Source organism: Hypanus sabinus, chromosome 7, assembly GCF_030144855.1.
Source record: "Hypanus sabinus isolate sHypSab1 chromosome 7, sHypSab1.hap1, whole genome shotgun sequence".
In the NCBI taxonomy this organism is placed as follows: Eukaryota; Metazoa; Chordata; class Chondrichthyes; order Myliobatiformes; family Dasyatidae; genus Hypanus; species Hypanus sabinus.
This window is the reverse complement of record NC_082712.1, coordinates 136,643,747-136,664,159: the sequence shown is the minus strand read 5'-3', so window position 1 is coordinate 136,664,159 and position 20,413 is coordinate 136,643,747. Positions and strand designations below refer to the sequence as shown.

Genomic DNA, 20,413 nt, shown 5'->3' with positions numbered 1-20,413 from the left:
AAGACAGAAAAACCCGATTTCATAAACTCTGTGAGAAGAAAAAGCTATTTGCTTTTTAAAAACTTGCTCCAATTTTACGATTATTCTGGGAAAAGAGTGAGCAGTCATTGTTTCAGGCCGAGACCTTTCGTCAGTCCTGATGAAGGGTCTTGGCCCAAAAAGTTGACGGTTTACTTTTTTCCACAGCTGCTTTCTGGCTTGCTGAGTTCCTCCAGCATTCTGTGTATGTTGCTTGTGTTTCTAGCATCTGCAGATTTTTTCATCTTTAAATATTATTCCTCCTTTTTTCTCTGGAGGATCGGTTCGCTCAGTAACCTTTAATCCTTTTTATGCTTAACATGCAGAGAATTGAAGCCTAGCTATCATCCATACTGTTTCTTTTTGCAATTTAATTCCTTTAGATGAATCTTCACCTCCCACATGCACACCCCCATCATGGCCATGAAGTCAATTCAGTGCTGCAAATGGATCTGATCAGAACATTGTTAGTAAAGAAAATAGGTCAGGCAGTACAACAGATGGTGGGAACAATGGTGACATTACTCTTGAGCAGTTGGAGGAAGATTCAGATTTTTGCTTCACTTGCTGCAAATAATTTTAGGACTTGACCTCTCAGGTCACTTCATTTTGCCCACTATATTTTATTGAGTGATGTGTCCCACAGTGCAAGATATACTGTACCAAGCAGATCACTCAAATTACATGCAGTTTGTGTACTCAACACGGGGCCCAATTAGCACCAGTGGGGTTCCCCGTGATTTGGACAGATTTTAGACTGCCTAGTGGATGGTAAGAGTTAAAATGGTAGCAGATTCTGAAAAACTGCTCGGTCATCATCGATATCGTGGAGTCACTATCAAGCAGGAACTTAATGAGGCATGCCATATGAACACAGTGGTAGCAAGAGCATAGCAGTGGTTGGTACTTTGTAAAACTGTTTATCATGTGATGTGAGGCTGGACGGAGCAAGCAATCAATCAGTTTGATCGACATGACCATTCCATCCCAGTCTCTGCCCTCCCTGATCTCAGTTCAGCCCTCCCCTTCCCTACCGGCAGCCAGCTTCTGATGTGCTTCACCTCTAAACTTCGGTTGCGTTACCCATAAAGTAAGTAAGGCTTGAAATTGCATAGCACCTAGTAGGTCGCACCATAACAAGAACCCATGGGAAGCTCATACCAGTGTTGCTCCAGAGACCTGTCAAGGCGATTTCTTTGGGCTCTTAGTCCAAGGTTACATGGAACAAGTCAATGGAGCTTGGATCATGGTGTGTTGGGAGCTTATGAGAATTGGGAAGGGGGGGCAGTTAGAGAAGGCATAGAGAGAGGAGAGTCAGGATTAGTGTCAATCAGAAAGCCACTTTGGGAAGGGGCTGTGGGAGGGGCAGGTATAAGGTTGCACAGAGAGCTTCTTACAGGTTAAAGATATGGAAGGTCCAAAAGACAATTGGGATTGGGGAGGGCAACCATGCAGAAAGGGCATTGGATGCCCTTGGTGTGGGATTTGTGGGAGTGAGTACAAGGAAATAATGCAAAGGAGTATCTACCTGGAAGTCAATGAGACCTCAGACAGCCCAGTAGATAACAATTCATGCCTATGGAAGTACTTTGATGAAAATCACTCTTTTCAGTTTAATTTAAACACTGGCTCAGTTGTTTGAATGAGTTTGTGATGCATTTCATGACTTATGATCTCACTGAATTGTGCCACTTGCAGCACGAAATTGGTGAGCCACATTATCTTCTCGTGCTTTAACAACACCATGATTCTGTGACTGAATGAAGGCTGCTAATATTTTCTCATCTATTAATGTCATTGGATAATTGCAACATTAATAATAATGTTTAAAATATTATTGAAATACTTCTAATATATTATAGCATTGTTTAAAGTAAACCTGCAGCAGAAATCCAGCAAAGATTTAGAAAGGCATAAGTAAAATAACTATTCTACAAGTAGATATAAGTGACAATTATTTCACCTTTATAAATACATCATCTCCTTCTGTGCTGCTTATTTGCTGTCTGGACTGAGGTTCGTATTTTTGCCATCCCTCCTTGGTGGGCCGTTTGCGGTTAATAACTTTAAGGGGCTGTGGAGGAGTGAGTGGAAAACTGAAGTGTAAGTGTTCATTGCATTAGAAGTGCTAATTAAATCAATACACACTCATTGCTTGAAACCTATAAACACAAACTATACAGCTCATGCATTGCGGTATGGATGATTTTAAGACAAATGTGATGGAATTTCAGTTACTGGGCCTTTGAAACAAAGAGCAGATTGTGAAAATGCAGGAATGATAAAAGAGGGATGGACAGCACAGAGGAGCTTGCTGGTTGCATTGCTGAAATGTTAACTTATACTCACTACGGTCTGGTACTTGCTATTATTTTCCGTGTTCAAATGCACCACAACTCTGTTCTGCTCCTCCCCAATTTCTTCACTGGAGAAGAATTCGCTGAGTTTCTGCACACTGTAACGAAGTGCGAGCGAATTACCACCAAAATTACGAACATGGAGAATGAAAAAAATATTCAAGATACCCTTGCTTTTTCTTACATTCATGCTTGTAAAACCAAATAATCCAACATCTAAAAGAATTCAAAAGCTTCCCCCAACCCCCCCCCCCCCACCACTAATGGACCAATAGATATTTCAGTACAGGTCCACAGGTGCTTACTGCATTCTGTTACATCCCCTAATTGTGTATTTTATTGCAATCAGCTGGATGGGGTGGCCAAGCTAGATCTAGATATGAAATATTTCCTAAAATGTAAAGAAAGCAATTTCAACTTCCTGGGTGTCAACACCTCTGAGTATCTATCCTGGGCTCAGCAGATTGATACAGTTACAAAGAATGCACAACAGCAGCTGTATTTCATTAGGAGTTTGAGGACATTTGGTATGTCACCAAAGACGCTCGCAAATTTCTACAGATGTACTGTGGAGAGCATTCTAACTGGTTGCATCACTATCTGGTATAGGGTGGGGAGGGGAGGGGAAAACACTGCACAAGATCAAAATAAGTTGCAAAAAATATGTAAACTTAGCCAGCTCCATCACGGGCACTAGCTTCCATAGTATCCAGGACATCTTCAAGACATGATGCCTCAAAAAGGCAGCATCCATCATTAAAGACCCCCATCATCCAGGACATGCCTTCTTCTCATTATTACCATCAGGGAGGATTTACAGGAGTCTGAAGGCACACACTCAATAACTCAGGAACAGCTTCTTCCCTCTACCATCAGATTTCTGAATGGTCATTGAACCCATGAACAATACGTCACTACTTTATTTGAACTACTCATATAACTTTTTAATATATATACTTACTGTATTTCAGTTTTTATTTTGTATTGCAATGTACTGCTGCTGCAAAACTACAAATTTCACAGTATATGCCAGTTATATTGAACCTCATTCTTGTTCTAATTTTGACTTTCCAATGGAAATCATCACATTCGCTTAACTCAGGACAATGTTAATCACCATTGTTAAAAACACTTGGCTGTCTATTTTAACTTGAAAATAATATAAATTATTTTCAAACTATTTTGGATTATTTCTCAACACAAAAAAAATTGCCAGGAATGATTTTAAACCCCTCACATTCCTCACCCTTCACTCAAATCCTATCCCTACCATCCTATCAGACCCCATCATGCTTTGTATGGACAAAGATTGGAACAAGCTGACTTGAAAACTTGAGGTTACTCTGTTTCCACAAAGCTCCATTATGACGAATCTTGAAGTTGACCAGGACGTCTGGCTTATTTTCAAGTTAAAGTCACTTCTCAATAATATCAGTATTAGTGCTATTTGATTTTAATATCATATACACTGTTTAGGATCTTTCAGCTGAACATGGGAAATACTGACCAGCAAGATAGGATTAGGTAGCTTAATAAAGAAATATTTGATGAAACTGCATGGGCCATAATTAGTGGCAGTGCCATCCCCAGGCACAATCAGAGTCATACAGCCTCCGAGTACCAGACTGGTCTTAGTCTCAGTGCCAATTTAAACTAGCAAAACTTTCCTGCACTGCTAAAGTTATCTAGCATTCTAAGCTCCTGTTTTTGAACGTAAGGAGGATTTTAAGGAAGAAAATAAATAGATGCTAAGGTAATAAGGGAGTTGTCCAACTGAGTATAAACTTGCTAATTCAATAATGACTATAGACAACAACAAATATCAAGTTGCTTGCTTGTGTTTCCACATGTGATTCCTGTTATTCCTGTTTGTATTTAGGTATTGCAAAGGCATTAAGTTGAGCAAAAGATCAAACATCATCTTTGTATTGCATTTTACCTCACTAAAGCTTTGACAGTAGAGCGAACCACACTTGACAGCAAGAAGAGGGGTGTGACCAGAATGTGGAAAAGAGAGAGTGAAGCAAAGGCCACTGCTGGCGAGAGGTCTGCATCCTCGTAGAGGTGAGTGTGAACTACAAAAGTCTATTCGTAAATCAGAAATAAAAATGTTAACTCTCTGTAACAATAAGAATACAAAGCTACAGATGATTAGGTTAGCAAACCTTATTAGTTATATCTAAAATTGAAGTATCCGAGTTTCAATCAATCAGATAAAATATACAAATAAATTCACCTTAATTCTGCTCCTTATTTCTGACAAATCTTTGGTAATATTTTTTAGGATATATTTCAGGACTTTATATTTTACTGCAAGTACACCATTAATGCATGCAATTTTTGGAAAAGTATGAAATACCTCTGTGGTAATGTACTGGGGGCAATGCACGAACACGGGTGATGCCAACAGGCTCAATATACTGATTAGAAAGGCTGGTTCTGCTATAGGAATCAAACTGGACACACTGGAGGTTGTGGTAGAACAAAGGACCCTCCAGAAAATCTTGGCAATTTTGGACAATGTTTCTCACCCTCTGCATGCCACCTTGGCTGAACAGAGGAGCACCTTCACTAATAGACTAAGTCAACTGAACTGCTCCAAAGTATGCTATGAGGTCATTCCTAACCTCAGCCATCAGGCTCTATAGTAATTCAACCTATAGCTGGGAAGTGATCCTGTTATCTTTGACTTGTAAATCTTGTACTTCTTATTTTTAAGATAGCTTATTTTTATTCTTACAACACATAAAATGCTGGAGGAACTCAGCTGGCCAAGCAGTATGACTGTACCGCTGAGTTCCTCCAGCATTTTGTATGTGTTGTTCAGATTTCCAACATCTACAGAATTTCTCTTGTTTGTTATTTTTATTCTTTCTTACTTCTCTTTTAATATTTGTATATCTGTGCACTTATAATGATATGTGACACTGTAATGTCCTTTGGGATCAATGAAGTATCTATCTACCTATCTATTTTTTTCAAATCTGTGCTGAAGAGTCTTCATGATTATAAACGTTATTCTACCAGACACTGCAGAGCACGAGGGTATAGTGTCATACAGTGGGGTCTGTCCACATTACTTTCTTATGCATACCAATGAAAACTGGGTTCATCTCCAGATGGACAAGGGTAACTTAAGGGTTAAGCTATCCTTATCCAATTTCATCCATTCCAAATTAAAGAAGCTTGGGAGATCATCAGCCTTTTTGTCACATAGACCAAAGAATTAAAGATATGGGAAGTAACCAAGAAAAAGAGATTTAAAATGAATTGACAATTAGGTTGAATCAACCCATATATTAATATTTTGATCTTTATTATTCATGCATTCCAAGGATATTATATAAGGAAGATCTACTCACTGTGAGGACTGCGGCAATGGGTATTGCTGCATTCATGAAAACTGCAAATAAGGAGAGAACCTTGTGAAATGAACAAAATTAAGGCAAGTTTGTATTAACAGCTAGAAGAGACAGCAAAGAAAATATACTTCATCCTAATAATATAAATTAATTATTACCAGTACTCAGGATTAAATTTTCTAAACAATCTCAATCCAGTTGTAGTCCATCTTGATCCATGTCCTTCAGTAGCAAGCATGTCTACTTCATTCCTAAACAGTTATATTCTTGGATATTTATCCCATGTAAGGAACTAGATCAAAAACATGGTTCATCTACAAAATTCCTGCCTGTGGCAGAATCACTTTGACACTGAAGTTGGGAAAGGATGCACATCAGCTAGACAATCAATGGTTCATTTATCAAATGAAAAAGCTAAAGTGACACCCTCTGGACATTGTTTCTGGTAAACAGTTAGATTTTAATGAGCATAGAGTCAGGATTCCCATTTTCTGCTGGTGCATTAAAATTTGTTCTTTCAGAAAGTAGAGAATCTCTGGAATTCTCTACTGAATGGGTGGTGGAGGCCAATTCAGTAGATATATTGAAAGTGGAGGTAGATATACATTTGCAAGATTCGTAAATTGAGGGTTATGGAGAACTGGCACAGAAGAGGAGCTGAGACCAACAAAGGTCACACTGAATGTCAAGGCATGCTTGAGGGGCCTGGTGGACTACGCCTACTCTGATTTTCTTGTGTTCTTTGTGCTATAAGGTGGTTGCAGAATTTTTGAAAAACTTTACTAATAATCTACTTAAACAATAAGAGTTTATTATAACTGTTATAAGAAATATATAATTCTTTAGAAAATATTAAACAGATCAGTATTTTGTTGTTTTTCCAAAATTAAAGATCACAGCATCAGTAAATAATTGTGTTAATGTCTGTTTAAATTATTAAGGCATAGCACTGGTACGTTGGCTTGCAGCAAAGGTATTAGTTTTAACAACTAAAGTGCTTTTGGCTTCTCCCCCTCCCTACATTCTTCATTCTAACTAACAACCATTTACAGAATCCTTTATGCTTACAGTTCAAGAAAAATGTTTTCCAATCTTAAACCCAAATTCTTCCATCAAGTGCTAATGAAAACACTTTCATAATTGAAAGCCATGTACACTAATAATTTGCTGTGTTCACATAACTATCCATCAATCAGAAATTCACTAATAAATATCTATGGCAACAGAAACTAGAAGGTCAGTTTGAAGATTCAGGATATACTGCCAATACTACCATTCAAATATCAATCATGGCTCATTTTTGTCAATATTGTGTTTCCAGGAAATAACCAATTGACCTTGCATTTCCAAATATTCTCTCTTATTTAATCAAGTTATCTGAGATTTTCCACACAAATAACACCAGGTAGATGGTCAGTGTGTATGCCATATTTAACAAAACATCTTTAAAATGCCTGCTTAAATCTGTAATCACACCGTTGAGAACAGTTCAAGGGAGATAAAGAGCAAATCTGTAGGCAAATTCATGATGACTGCGAATGTTCTTAACATTAGGGCATTTTAAAATACCCTATTATCAAAGGTAGGCAACTTCAATGACCTAGTATCAACTCCAATGCAGTTAGTTTAAAAGGCATGGAGGGCACAGATGTCCTAAATTGTATTCTCTTATGACTGTCTGTCCCAACATTCCCAAACACGAGGAATGCAGAGGTCTAGTTTCAGCGAAGGAGGCTGGGCAGGTACAGTAAATGCAGAAGGAGTGGGAGAATGTTTCGTGGTAGTGATAATTAGTATAATTAAATTCATGGAAAATTACTATGATGAAATAGAACTGTAGGATTTTCAGTTTTTCAATCCTGCCTGTATAGAGTTTTGGTCCCAGATGACTAGAGAACGCCTAACATGGTACTGTTGCTTGAAAAGGAAGAGATAAACCAAGTAATTACAGTTTAATTTTGATGGTGGGTAAATTCTTATTTATTCAATAGGATGGGATAAACCCTTGAGATAATTTGTTAAGGGAAGGTCATGCGCAACTGGCGTGATTGAACTTTTGGAAGAGGTAACAGACTGTTAATGAGTAAGTGCTTTTGATGTACTCTACATGAATTCAGGCGAGGCTTATGATGAGGACCTAAATGGCCCAAGTAAAAGTAAAAGCCCATGAAATCCAAGTGGGGGGTAGCAAATTGCATAAAAATTGATTGACTGTTAGTAAGCAAACGGTGATATTTGATGGCTATTCTTGCAAATGGAAAAAATACTCACTGTGTTCTATGTGCTCACTACTCAGTGCCTTGCTCTTGCATTATAGATGTTAAAGATTTGTACCTATATGTATAAGGTAGGATAACTTCTCATTATAAACACCTTAATTCTGGTTGGTACTTTGAAAGGACTTACATAACAATTGTTGCTGGGCCTTATAAATAATGGTCTTGTGAGGATCATAATCTCTGCCTGCCCATTACAACACATGTAAAACAATGAGTAACAGTTATCCTATTTAGAAACAGATATATTTAGAAACAGTGACAGAGAAAGTTACCGTCCTCCATTTATCAAAACTTATCTATAGGCTTTGTATCTTTTGCCTCCACACTTGGATGTACTTTCAACATTATTCAGAAACTTATGCACATTTTCTTCAGTACGATCACTGCAATCTTTAATGAACAAAAGCAGTGACCAATTGATCCAACCAACACACACAAAATACTGGTGGAATGCAGCAGGCCAGGCAGCATCTATAGGGAGAAGCACTGTCAAAGCTGTCGGCCAATTGATCCACTCGTAACTTGACAACTTGCAGAAGTGCTATCAGTTTTAAATATTTTATTTTCCCAAATCCCAAATTCATAATCTGCCTGCTATTAGAACCATAGAACATTACAGCACAGAAACAGGCCTTTTGGCCCTTCTTGGCTGTGCTGAACCATTTTTCTGCCTAGTCCCACTTACCTGCACTGGACCATATACCTCCATACACCTCTCTTCCATGTAACTGTACAAGTTTTTCTTAAATGTTAAAAGTGATCCTGCATTTACTACTTCATCTGGCAGCTCATTCCACACTCCCACCACTCTCTACGTGAAGAAGCCCCCCCCCCCCAAATGTTCCCTTTAAACATTTCGCTCTTCACTTTTAACCCATATCCTCAGGTTTTTTTCTCCCCCTAGTGGAAAAAACCTGCTTGCATTCACTCTATCTATACCCATAATAATTTTATATACTTCAATCAAATCTCCCCTCATTCTTCTATGCTCCAGGGAGTAAAGTCCTAACCTATTCATTGTTTCTCTGTAACTCAGTTTCTCAAGTCCTGGCAACATCCTTGTAAACCACCTCAGCACTCTTTCAACCTAATTAATATCCTTCCTATAATTCGGTGACCAAAAATGCACACAATACTCCAAATTCGGCCTCACTAATGCCTTATACAACCTTACCATAACATTCCAACTCTTATATTCAATACTTTGATTTTATAAAGGCCAATGTACCAAAAGCTCTCTTTACAACCCTAACTACCTGTGATGCCACTTCTAGGGAATTTTGTATCTGTATTCCCAGATCCCTCTGTTCTACTGCACTCCTCAGTGCCCTACCATTTACCTTGTATGTTCTACCTTGGTCTGTCCTTCCAAAGTGCAGTACCTCACACTTGTCTGTATTAAACTCCATCTGCCATTTTGCAGCCCATTTTTCCAGGTGGTCCAGATCCCTCTGCAAGCTTTGAAAACCTTCCTCACTGTCCACTACACCTCCAATCTTTGTATCATCGGCAAATTTGCTGATCCAATTTACCACATTATCATCCAGATCATTGATATAGATGACAAATAACAATGATCCCAGCACTGATCCCTCTGGCACACCACCAGTCGCAGGCCTCCACTCAGAGTAGCAATCCTCCACTACCACTCTCTGGCTTCTTCCATTGAGCCAATGTCTAATCCAATTTACTACCTCTCCATGTATACCTAGCAACTGAATCTTCCTTCTAACCTCTCATGCGGGACCTTGTCAAAGGCTTTACTGATAACTGTGTAGACAACATCCACTGCCTTCCCTTCATCCACTTTCCTGGTAATCTCCTCGAAAAACTCTAATAGATTTGTTAAACATGACCTACCACACACAAAGCTGTGTTGACTCTCCCTAATAAGTCCCTATCTATCTAAATACTTGTAGATCCTATCTCTTAGTACTTCTTCCAATAATTTACCTGCTATTGACGTCAAATTTACCAGCCTATAATTTCCCAGATTACTTTTAGAGCCTTTTTTAAATAACGGAACTACATGAGCTATCCTCCAATCCTCCGGCACCTAACCGTAGATACCGACATTTTAAATATATCTGCCATGGCCCATGCAATTTCAACACTAGTCTCCTTCAAGGTCCGAGGGAATACCCTGTCAGGTCCTGGGGATTTAACTACTCTGATTTGCCTCAAGATAGCATGCACCTCCTCCTCTTCAATCTATATAGGTTCCATGACCTCACTACTTGTTTGCCTTATTTCCATTGACTCCATGCCAGTTTCCTTAATAAATACAGACACAAAAAAAAACATCTAAATCTCCCCCATTTCTTTTGGTTCCATACATAGCTGACCACTCTGATCTTCAAGAGGACCAATTTTATCCCTTACTATCCTTTTGCTCTTAATATACCTGTAGGAGCTCTTTGGATTATCCTTCACCTTGACTGCCAAAGCTACCTCATGTCTTCTTTTAGCCTCCTGATTTCTTTCTTAAGTTTTTTTTTGCATTTTTTATGCTCCTCAAGCACCTTATTTACTCCCTGTTTCCTATACATGTCATACATCTCTCTCTTCTTCTTTATCAGAATTCCAATATCCCTAGAGAACCAAGGTTCCTTATCCTTATTCACTTTGCCTTTAATCCTGACAGGAATATACAAACTCTGTACTCTCAAAATTTCTCTTTTGAAGGCCTCCCTCTTACCAATCACATCCTTGCCAGAGAACAACCTGTCCCAATCCACACTTTGTAGATCCTTTCTCATTTCTTCAAATTTGGCCTTTTTCCAGTTTAGAACCTCAACCCGAGGACCAGATCTATCTTTATCCATGATCAAGTTGAAACTAATGGTGTTATGATTACTGGAACCAAAGTGTTCCCCCACACACACTTCTGTCACCTGTCCTAACTCGTTTCCTAATAGGAGATCTAATATTGCATCCTCTCTAGTCGGTACCTCTATATATTGATTTAGAAAACTTTCCTGGACAAATTTTACAAACTCTAACCTGTCTTGACCTTTAACAGTATGGGAGTCCCAATCAATATGTGGAAAATTAAAATCCCCTGCTATCACAACTTTCTGTTTCCTGCAGTTGTCTGCTATATCTCTGCAGATTTGCTCCTCCAATTCTCGCTGACTATTGGGTGGTCTATAATACAACCCCATTAATGTGGTCATACCTTTCCTATTTCTCAGCTCCACCCATATAGCCTTGGTAGACAAGCCCTCTAATCTGTCCTGCCTGAGTACTGCTGTAACATTTTCCCTGACTAGCAATGCCACCCCCCCCCCCCCACCCTTCATCCCTCTGCCTCTATCACATCTGAAACATCGGAACCCTGGAGCATTAAGCTGCCAGTTCTGCCCCTCCTGTAGCCAAGTTTCACTAATGGCTACAATGTCATCATTCCACGTGTCAATCCATGCCCTCAGCTCATCAGCCTTCCCCACAATACTCCTTGCATTGAAATAGACACACATCAGAAGATTATTACCACTACACACAACCCTTCTATTTGAGACTTCGCATGAACCTTTTACATCATTTATTTTTACCTCTGCTCCACTATCTACTCTGGCACTCTGGTTTCAATTCCCCTGCAAATCTAGTTTAAACCCTTCCCCCAATAGCACTAACAAACCTCGCTGCAAGGATATTGGTCCCCTTGTAGTTCAGGTGTAACCTGTCTCTCTTGGACAGGTCCCACCTGCCCCAGAAGAGGTCCCAATGATCCTGAAATCTAAAACCCTGCCCCCTACATCAGTTCCTCAGCCACGTGTTCATCCTCCAGAGCATCCTATTCGTACCCTCACTGGCACGTAGCACAGGTAGCAATCCTAAGATTACCACCCTTGAGGCCTTGCTTTTTAACTTCCTACCAAGCTCTCTATACTCACTTTTCAGGACCTCCTCACTCTTTCTTCCTACGTCATTGGTACCGATGTGTACCATGACATCAGGCTGCTCACCCTCCCATTTCAGAATGCTGTGCATGCGATCAGAGACATCCCTGATCACAGGCCTCATTAGATATTAAATATTATCAGAGAATCATTGAGTTGTACAGCAAAGAAATGAACTACTTAGCCCAACTTGAACATGTTAGCCATTAATGCCTATCTACACTAAATATATTTTCTTGAACCAAGGAATAACAGACAACTGACCATTTTACTAATAACACACTGAAAAGCAACATGAATCCAATGTCTTTGACTCATTTCTACATACTTGTTATCCTGGACATCATTGCTCAAAGTTAGCAGCAGCAACTTGTATTGTTATAATGACCACTAATTAGCAAAATAGTGAAGATACTTTACAAGGAACGGGAAAGAAAAAGATACCAAGTCATTTCATAGAGGAATTAGAACAGATGAACAAAAACTTAGCTGAGCAAATACATTTTGGGGAATCTTAGAAGGGAAGAAAGAGAAATAAAGAAGCAGATAGATTTAGGAAGAGAATTTTGAGAAGATTAAGAAGGCAGAATTGGAGGGACGAAGTTGTCTCAGAGGAGATAATGGAGTAAACAAGATTAGAACTTGACAAAAACTGCTGGAATGACTTCCTAAGCGGAATATAAATGAATATTTCTTATGTTTTTATGACTCCATGAAACCTAATTTGAATTCATGTAGGTACATGTAAGATCACTTCAGGGACTGGTTCATCCCTAAGGGTCAACATTAAATCTTCCATTATGAAATGAATGGAGATCTTTTCTTTGTACAAATTCAAGACAAACCTGCAAGTTAACCTAAAAGAGAACTTCTTTATTCTTACTAAACTACTTATGGAATATACTGCCATCTAGTGCAATAAATATTAATTCTGCAGAAGTATTTAAAAGCTAATTAGATTAATTAACAATTAACACCAAATTGACAGCTGTAAGTTTAAAACATAACATTCAGCCCCTCATGTTTTACGTCAGCACCACTTTTATGCTTAAACCTCATATCCCCTGATTGTCCTAATACAAAAATTAACTATCAATCTTTTTCTCAAATGTACTCGTGACAAAGCCCCTAAAGCACTCTTGGGTTGAATATTTCAGAAAAATTTTGGTGTAAAGGTTCACTAACCTTTAAAGAAATGATTTTTTTTCTCTCAGTTATCTGTTGACAGGTTAACCTCTCACTTTGAGACTGTTTAATCTCTCATCACAGGACAAACCCTACTGCCAGGTATGGATTTAACAACATTTTGTTGCACAGGAGCAGTCAAAGAGTTAGATTTGGCAAGGGAAAGAAGAAACAGCTACCACTCCCTCACAAGACTGCATCAAACTGCTCTTCAGTTGCTGGATGATTGCAGTTTCAACAACACTCGAGAAGCTCAACACCATACAGGACATAATAGCCCGCTTGATAAACACTCCATGCACATGCATTCAGTCTCTCTACCACTGACACACAGTAACAGCAGTTCTTACCATCTACAGGATGACTGTAGCAACTCACCAAGTCTGTTTAGAAAACACCTTTCAAATCCACAACCTCTACCAGATGAAAGGACAAGGACAACAAAAGTATGGGAACACCACCACCTGGAAGTTGCCCTCCAAGCCACATAGCATCCTGACCTGGAAATAAATCAGTGTTCCTTTATCATTGCAGGGTCAAAATCCAGATGTTCCTCTCCCTAACAGTACCTTGGGTATACCCCCTCCAGTGGTCCAAGAAGGCAGCTGACCATCACCAGCTCAAGGGCTTTTAGGATTGGGCCTTTAAATGCTGCCTCAAGCTATAAAGCCAATATCCCTTAAATGAATAAAAATTTTTAAAAAAGAACATGTTACCAGGAAAACATCGAATAGACCCTTATGTTTATGAAGGTCGGAGACTACCTTACAGGGAATTGGATAAAGATTAATGCTCCAGCAAGACTTAATGTCTGTGTTCAATATATCTGCTGCTATGCTAGCTCTTATCTAAAGCTAGCAAGGATGAATAATATTTGATGGGGATAATTTTGCTCAGAAGGAAATAGAAAACTGTGCTACACAAATCCAGCAACTGGCAGGAGATGGGAGCTAATAGTTTTTGTGTGATGGGAAGTAAATTGACAGGCTGCCTGGTATGGAAACACCAATGCCCTTGAATGGAAAATCCTACAAAAAGTAGTGGATATGGCTCAGTCCATCCCAGTAAATGCTCCCACCATTCAGCATATCTACACAGAGCACTGTCGCAGGAGAGCAGTATCCATCATCAGGGACCTTCACCACCCAGGTCAGGCTCTCTTCTTGCCACTACCAGTAGGAAGAAGGCACAAAAGCTTCAGGATTCACACTACTAGATTCAGGAACAGTTATTACCCCTCAAACATTAGGCTCTTGAAGAAAAAGGGTTAAACTTCACTTGTCCCATCACTGAAATGTTCCCAAAACCTATGGACTCACCTTGAATTCATCTCACATTCTCTATATTTATTGCTTATTTATTTATTATTATTATTATTTCTTTCTTTTTGTACTGGCACAGTTTGTTGTCTTTTGCAGACTGGGTGAATGCCCAAGTTGTTCCGTTCTTCCATTGATTTTATTATGGTTATTATTCAGTTATAGATTTGAGTATGCCCACAAGAAAATTAATCTTGGGGTTGTATATGCTGACATACGTACTTTGATACAAAAAATATTTTGAACTTTGTGAATAGAGATGCAGGGGAGTTTGGGACAGTGGAAATACTTTCTTGCTGCTCTTGTCCACACAAAACCATTAATCAAAGTATTTACATATGCACCAAATTGTTGGTCCAGCAAACAGTTTAAACAGAGTGAAAAACTATGTGATCTGAATATGCCATTCCCTTTGCCTGCCTGTCTGGAGTGAAAACGTCAATACTTTCAGAAACCATGGAATTACAATCGTTGCACACAAAAGCATGTAAAAGCAGATTGTAGCTTCTGACTGTCATTTTAGTGCTACCCCAACATTCTCAGTGCACAAACAGGGTTAACACTCATCCTAAAGTACTTATCAGGAGTTTACTTAATATTACTGGCAACCACCAGAAATCAAAAATAGTTGGTGAGAAATCAAATTCCATTTAATGAATAATTCCAGTAAGGTTGTGAGATTTTAATTAGTGAAACATACTGCCATCCCATTACAATCAGAACACTCACCATTAAAGAAATTTTCTTTCCATTGATGATATCCAATAAGTTTAAGTCTTCAGTATAACGTTTTATTATCTCATGATGCTAATGCACTGTTTCTGGAGCTGTCTTGTGATAGCCAACTTCATGCTAGTTGGAATTAGATTGTAGTGGTGGGAACTTGGCTGCATTTTAGACATTTCATATAACCCAGTTGTCTTAAACCTTCATTATATTTGGACAATATCTGTCATTGAAATGAAGCCATCTACCTTTACAACATCAGCAGTATATTAGTGTTAGTGAAAATAGCAAGCCATTAATGACACATCTGCCTTAAAATTGAAATATTAAGAAATATCTATGACTGACCTAACCAAAGGAACAAAAACAGTGAGATTGTAATACAAGAGATTCTGCAGAGGCTTTAAGTCTAGAAAATGAATGGTCTTAGCTCCAATGATGCTTCCTGACCTGCTGAATTCCTCCAGCATCTTGAATGGATTGAAAGTTATAAGACCATAAGATGCAGAACCAGAATTAGGCATCTGGCCCATCATACCTGCTCCACCATTCAATCAGAGCTGATATATTATCCCTCTCAACTTTCATTCTCCTGCCTTCTCTCCATGATCTTTGATGCCCTTACTAATCAGGAACCAATCAACCCCTGTTTTAAATATACCCAATGATTTGGCTTCCACAGATTCAGCACCCTTTAGCTAAGGAAATTCCTTCTCATTTCTGTTCTAAAGCGGTGTCCTTATATTCTGAGGCTGTGGCCCCTGGAAGGATTCAACAGGTCAAACAGCATCTAGGAGAAGAATAAACATTTGATGCTTTAGGCCAAATCCCTTCATCAGGATTAGGTGGATATCTACTTTGTTATTCCACTTTTTTTGAACTAATTAATTAATTTGTATTTTATAGCAATTTTACGTTCTGCACTGTTCTGTTGCACCAAGCAACAAACTTCATTTCCTTTAAAAAAGTGAATACAAACCTGATTGTGATTCTGCATATATGTCAATTTTATATATTTTTTCCAAACACTAAATGTTTATGGAAAGCAACCATTGGAAGAGGCAAGAGGAGTGATATATTTTAAAAGCCAATAGCATTTCCCCCAGCTGCAGGCTTGGAACAAACAACATCTGCATGACACATTTGTAAAAGCTCCATTACCCAAATCAACTGCCCAAGGGATGAAAATCAACAAAATTACTGAAGTTGAAAATCTGAAATGTAAACTTTGCTTCTTTCTCCTCAGATGCTACCTGACCCCCGAGTGCTTCCAGCAACTTTAGTTTCTGTTTCAACAGTATAAGGATTTTTAATTAGATCGGTAATTTAGTACAAATCATCACTCAGTTATTTTATAATAAAATTGATACTTCCAAATTATGATTCCATAAATTATTATTCCATAGTTCTTATTCATGTCATATGCAACTTTCCACTCTTCGGTAGTTTGTAGTATACTCCTTGTAGCTTGATCAGTTTGTTTGCATTTTCATTTCATAAATGTAGACATTTTTCTATCCTCCGGTTAATTGCTGCAATTAATCAACAAAATTATATTTCCCTGTTTAGGTCAGACAGCATCTTCCTGTGTAAACCATCATCGAGGATATCTTCAAAAGGAGATGTCTCAAAAAGGCAGCATACATCATTAAGTATACCTATCAACCAGGACATGCTCTTTTCTCATTGCTGCCATCAAGGAGGAGGTATAGGGGTCTGAGACGCACAATCAATGTTTTAGGAACGACCACCATCTGATTTCTGAATGGACAATAAACCTGTGAATGTATGTATGTATATTTCTTCTTGTAAATTATTGTTTTTATTATGTATTGCACAAGTTGCTGCTGCAAAACAACATATTTCACAACAGTGATATTAAACCTGATTCTGATTCTGTAGTCACTGTCAGACTGTCAGTGAAACAAGAGAACTCAGAAGAAATCACCTTTGATAATGCTATCCCTCATTCATATGCTCTAGAATTGTCATTAATGATACAGATAGGAATAATATAATGAACTTCATTTCAAAACATAAGAACTTTCTCAAAGCAATTATTTTTAGTTATGATGTACAATGAAGTTACATTTAAAAATGTCAATCTACAGGTATCTTACAACATTGGTGATACCAAACCAACATGTGAAACACAAAACAGGAAGTATAATCCCAACTTTATAATATCTTGACATTATATAACTGTATAAAATATGCATAATTAACTTTAGCTTTTTTTAATCGAAGGGATAATAAAATTAATTTTTCCCTTATTGAATTCCTCTTAGGTAATCTGGTGCCCTCAGCTCTTTTGTGGTGCTGTACCAACAACTTTTAAAAACTGTTAGATATTTCTCTTACCCTAGCAAATAACTACTTCACTTTTTTAAAAACAAGTTACACAGTAGCAACACAAATTTTCCAATGAACACAGTGAGTTTAAAGGTAGTGTGCACAATCTGAACTTCTGTTTTTTCTCATTCCAGATACTTCCAGTGCCTCTAAAACATATTCACCTCCCCTTCGAAGTTTTCATGTTTTATTGTTTTACAACATCTTCACAAGCCTTCCAGGGCTGCTGAGGTGAAGCATCCCCACAGCATGATGCAGCCATGCTTCAGGTAGGATGTGTGTTTTCGATGATGTGCGGTGTTTGGCTTATGCCAAACATAGCATCTAGTCTGATAGCCATCACTAGTCCCCTTCTTGCACGGTCACTCAGTTTTTGAGGACAGCCTGATCTAGGCAGACTTACAGCTGTGCCATATTCTTTCCATTTCTTGATGATTGACATAACTGTACTCCCAAGGGATATCCAGGGACTTGGAAATTTTTTTGTATTCATCTCCTGATTTGTGCTTTTCAATAACCTTTTCGCAGAGTTGTTTGGAGAGTTCTTTTGTCTTCATGGTGTAGTTTTTGCCAGAATACTGACTCACAAGCAGTTGGACCTTTCAGATACAGGTGTATTTTAACTAAAATCAATTGAAGTAGCTTGACTGTACACGGTGATCTTCATTTAACTACTTAAAAGACTTGTAAAAACAATTGGCTGCACCAGTGATGATTTGGTGTTTCATATTAAAGGGGATGAATGCTTATGCATTCAATCATTTTGTGTTTTACATTAGTAATTAATTTAGATCTTCTTTGAAGCATGCTGGTGGCTGCATCATGCTGTGGAGATGGTTCACTGCAGCAGGCCCTGGAAGGCTTGTGAAGATAGAGGGTAAAATTAATGCAGCAAAATACAGGGAAATCCTGGAGGAAAACCTGATGCAGTCTGCAAGAGAACTGCGACTTGGGAGAAGATTTGTTTTCCAGCAACACAATGACCCCCCAAGCATAAAACCAAAGCTACATAGGAATGGCAACAAAATTAATATCCTGATGTGGCCAAGTCAAAATGAGAATTTGTAGCTAGACCTGAAAAGGGCTGTTTGCTCATAATCTCCATGCAATCTGACAGAGCTTGAGCAGTTTTGTAAAGAAGAATGAGGAAAATTTGTAGTGTCCAGATGTGCAAAGCTGACAGAGACTTATCTACACTGACACAAGGCTGTAATTGCTGCCAAAGGTGCATCTACTAAATATCGACCTGAAGGGAATGAATATTTTTGCAATCAATTATTTTGCATTTTACTTTTGAAATTAGTTTAGATCACTTTGTAGAAACTTGTTCTCACTTTGACACGAAGGAGTCTTTTTCTGTTGATCAGTGTCAAAAAAAGCTAAATTAAATACACTGTGTGTAAAACAATAAAACATGACAACTTCCGGGGGGGGGGGGGGAATATATTTTAAAGGCACTGTAGTTACTAGATCCTTGATGTTCTTCCTGTTAACCCCGATTCTGGCCTCATATCTTTTCCGCACCTCCAGTAACAGATGTCTAACAGACAAGTAATAAGATTGATAGTATATCTATAGATTGAATCTAAGTACTAATGACTGAGTGAGTTATGTACTGATTACACATTATTGGGCTTTTACATTACTCATACCAGTGCTTATGGTCATATGAAAAATCAGAGTAAGAATAAGTACTTCAATTTAATCTCTACGAAGATCACCAGCATTTTATATTTACTGTTTCTGCTGTCCAGGATTAAAATTATAGCTTCAATTATTCAAAAAATGAAAGCACACAATTGAAACAAACTGGAACTGTAACATTTCAAATGGAGCAGAAACTATATCTTACTAGATATGGAGGTGTAGAGAGCAAAAGATTTGAGACTTGTGAGCTCCTTGTGTCGAGTCTCTTCTACACTTTTATGGAAGATTTGCTCCCAAGCATAGAGTTTAAGTAGTTTGATTCCTCGTAGCATTTCATTAGTTTTCCTCAAGCGCTCACTTGAGTAATCCTAAAATACGAACAATCAGTAGCAGGATTTGGAAATAAACAAATTAAACAATCATGATAGCTGAAAACCTTAACATTCTTCTCCCAGGTCTCAGTATTTCAAACATCGTGTGATGCTGTTCTTTCAAACTCTTTAATTTATTTTGTTTATTAACATTTTAAATGTTACAGTTGCTCTATGGAGCACTTCCCCACTGAGATAACAATGTTCAGGACCAATCAGGCTAAGAGGCATAAATTCAACTACATTGATTATTTTGTTTTTGAAGTACCAATCCTTTTCTCTATTTTACTTACCAATGCTCAAATGAGAATATAACTCCATTTACCTCATCTGTGGATTCCCCATGAAAATAAGATAACAAATCTATTTCATTTCGTCCATGACTTCTCACAGACCTCTTTCCTTCCAGGTTCCCCCTGTGTTGACCCCACCAGCCTCCACATTCCAAGAATGATCTTCTGCCATTTGGTGCAGTTACAGTGTAATGTTATTACCAAACACATCCTTCCTTCCCTTTCCTTTCAGCATTTCAAATTGACTATTCCCTCTGGAACATTCCTATCCACCAATAAGTCACCTCATATCACCTTCATGTTCCTCATACTCATAGTTGTTTGGTTTTATGGGAGAATGTTGCAGGATTTCTCAGAGCTGAGGTACCCCTCCCTCTTCTGCTTACAGCATAGGTTCATAGGATCAGATACTAACTTTCCTGAATGTTGCCTTGAAAAGGAGAATCTAGCTGCTTATCTTCATTTCCTTAAGACTTAATCTCCACTGAAGCTTTCAAAGAAGTGTTGATGACAGAAATATCTGCCAACATAGGGCTACCAAGCCCATCTAATATCCCTACAGAATTTTTTGTCAAATATACTTTGCACAAAAATGCAACTGA

General features: G+C 38.2%; 1 protein-coding gene across 3 annotated transcripts in view; it reads right to left on the bottom strand.

Moving 5' to 3' along the window:
- Positions 1-20,413, bottom strand: part of abcc8 (ATP-binding cassette, sub-family C (CFTR/MRP), member 8) — a 164,274-nt gene that overhangs the window by 69,452 nt on the left and 74,409 nt on the right. For all 3 annotated transcript variants that reach the window (XM_059973947.1, XM_059973945.1, XM_059973946.1), the window contains exons 10-14: positions 19,353-19,515; positions 5,738-5,778; positions 4,315-4,460; positions 2,368-2,473; positions 1,982-2,092 (exon numbers count right to left, since the gene is read on the bottom strand). In XM_059973947.1, coding sequence (XP_059829930.1) covers positions 1,982-2,092; positions 2,368-2,473; positions 4,315-4,460; positions 5,738-5,778; positions 19,353-19,515 — 567 coding nt within the window. The remainder of the gene's footprint in view (positions 1-1,981; positions 2,093-2,367; positions 2,474-4,314; positions 4,461-5,737; positions 5,779-19,352; positions 19,516-20,413) is intronic.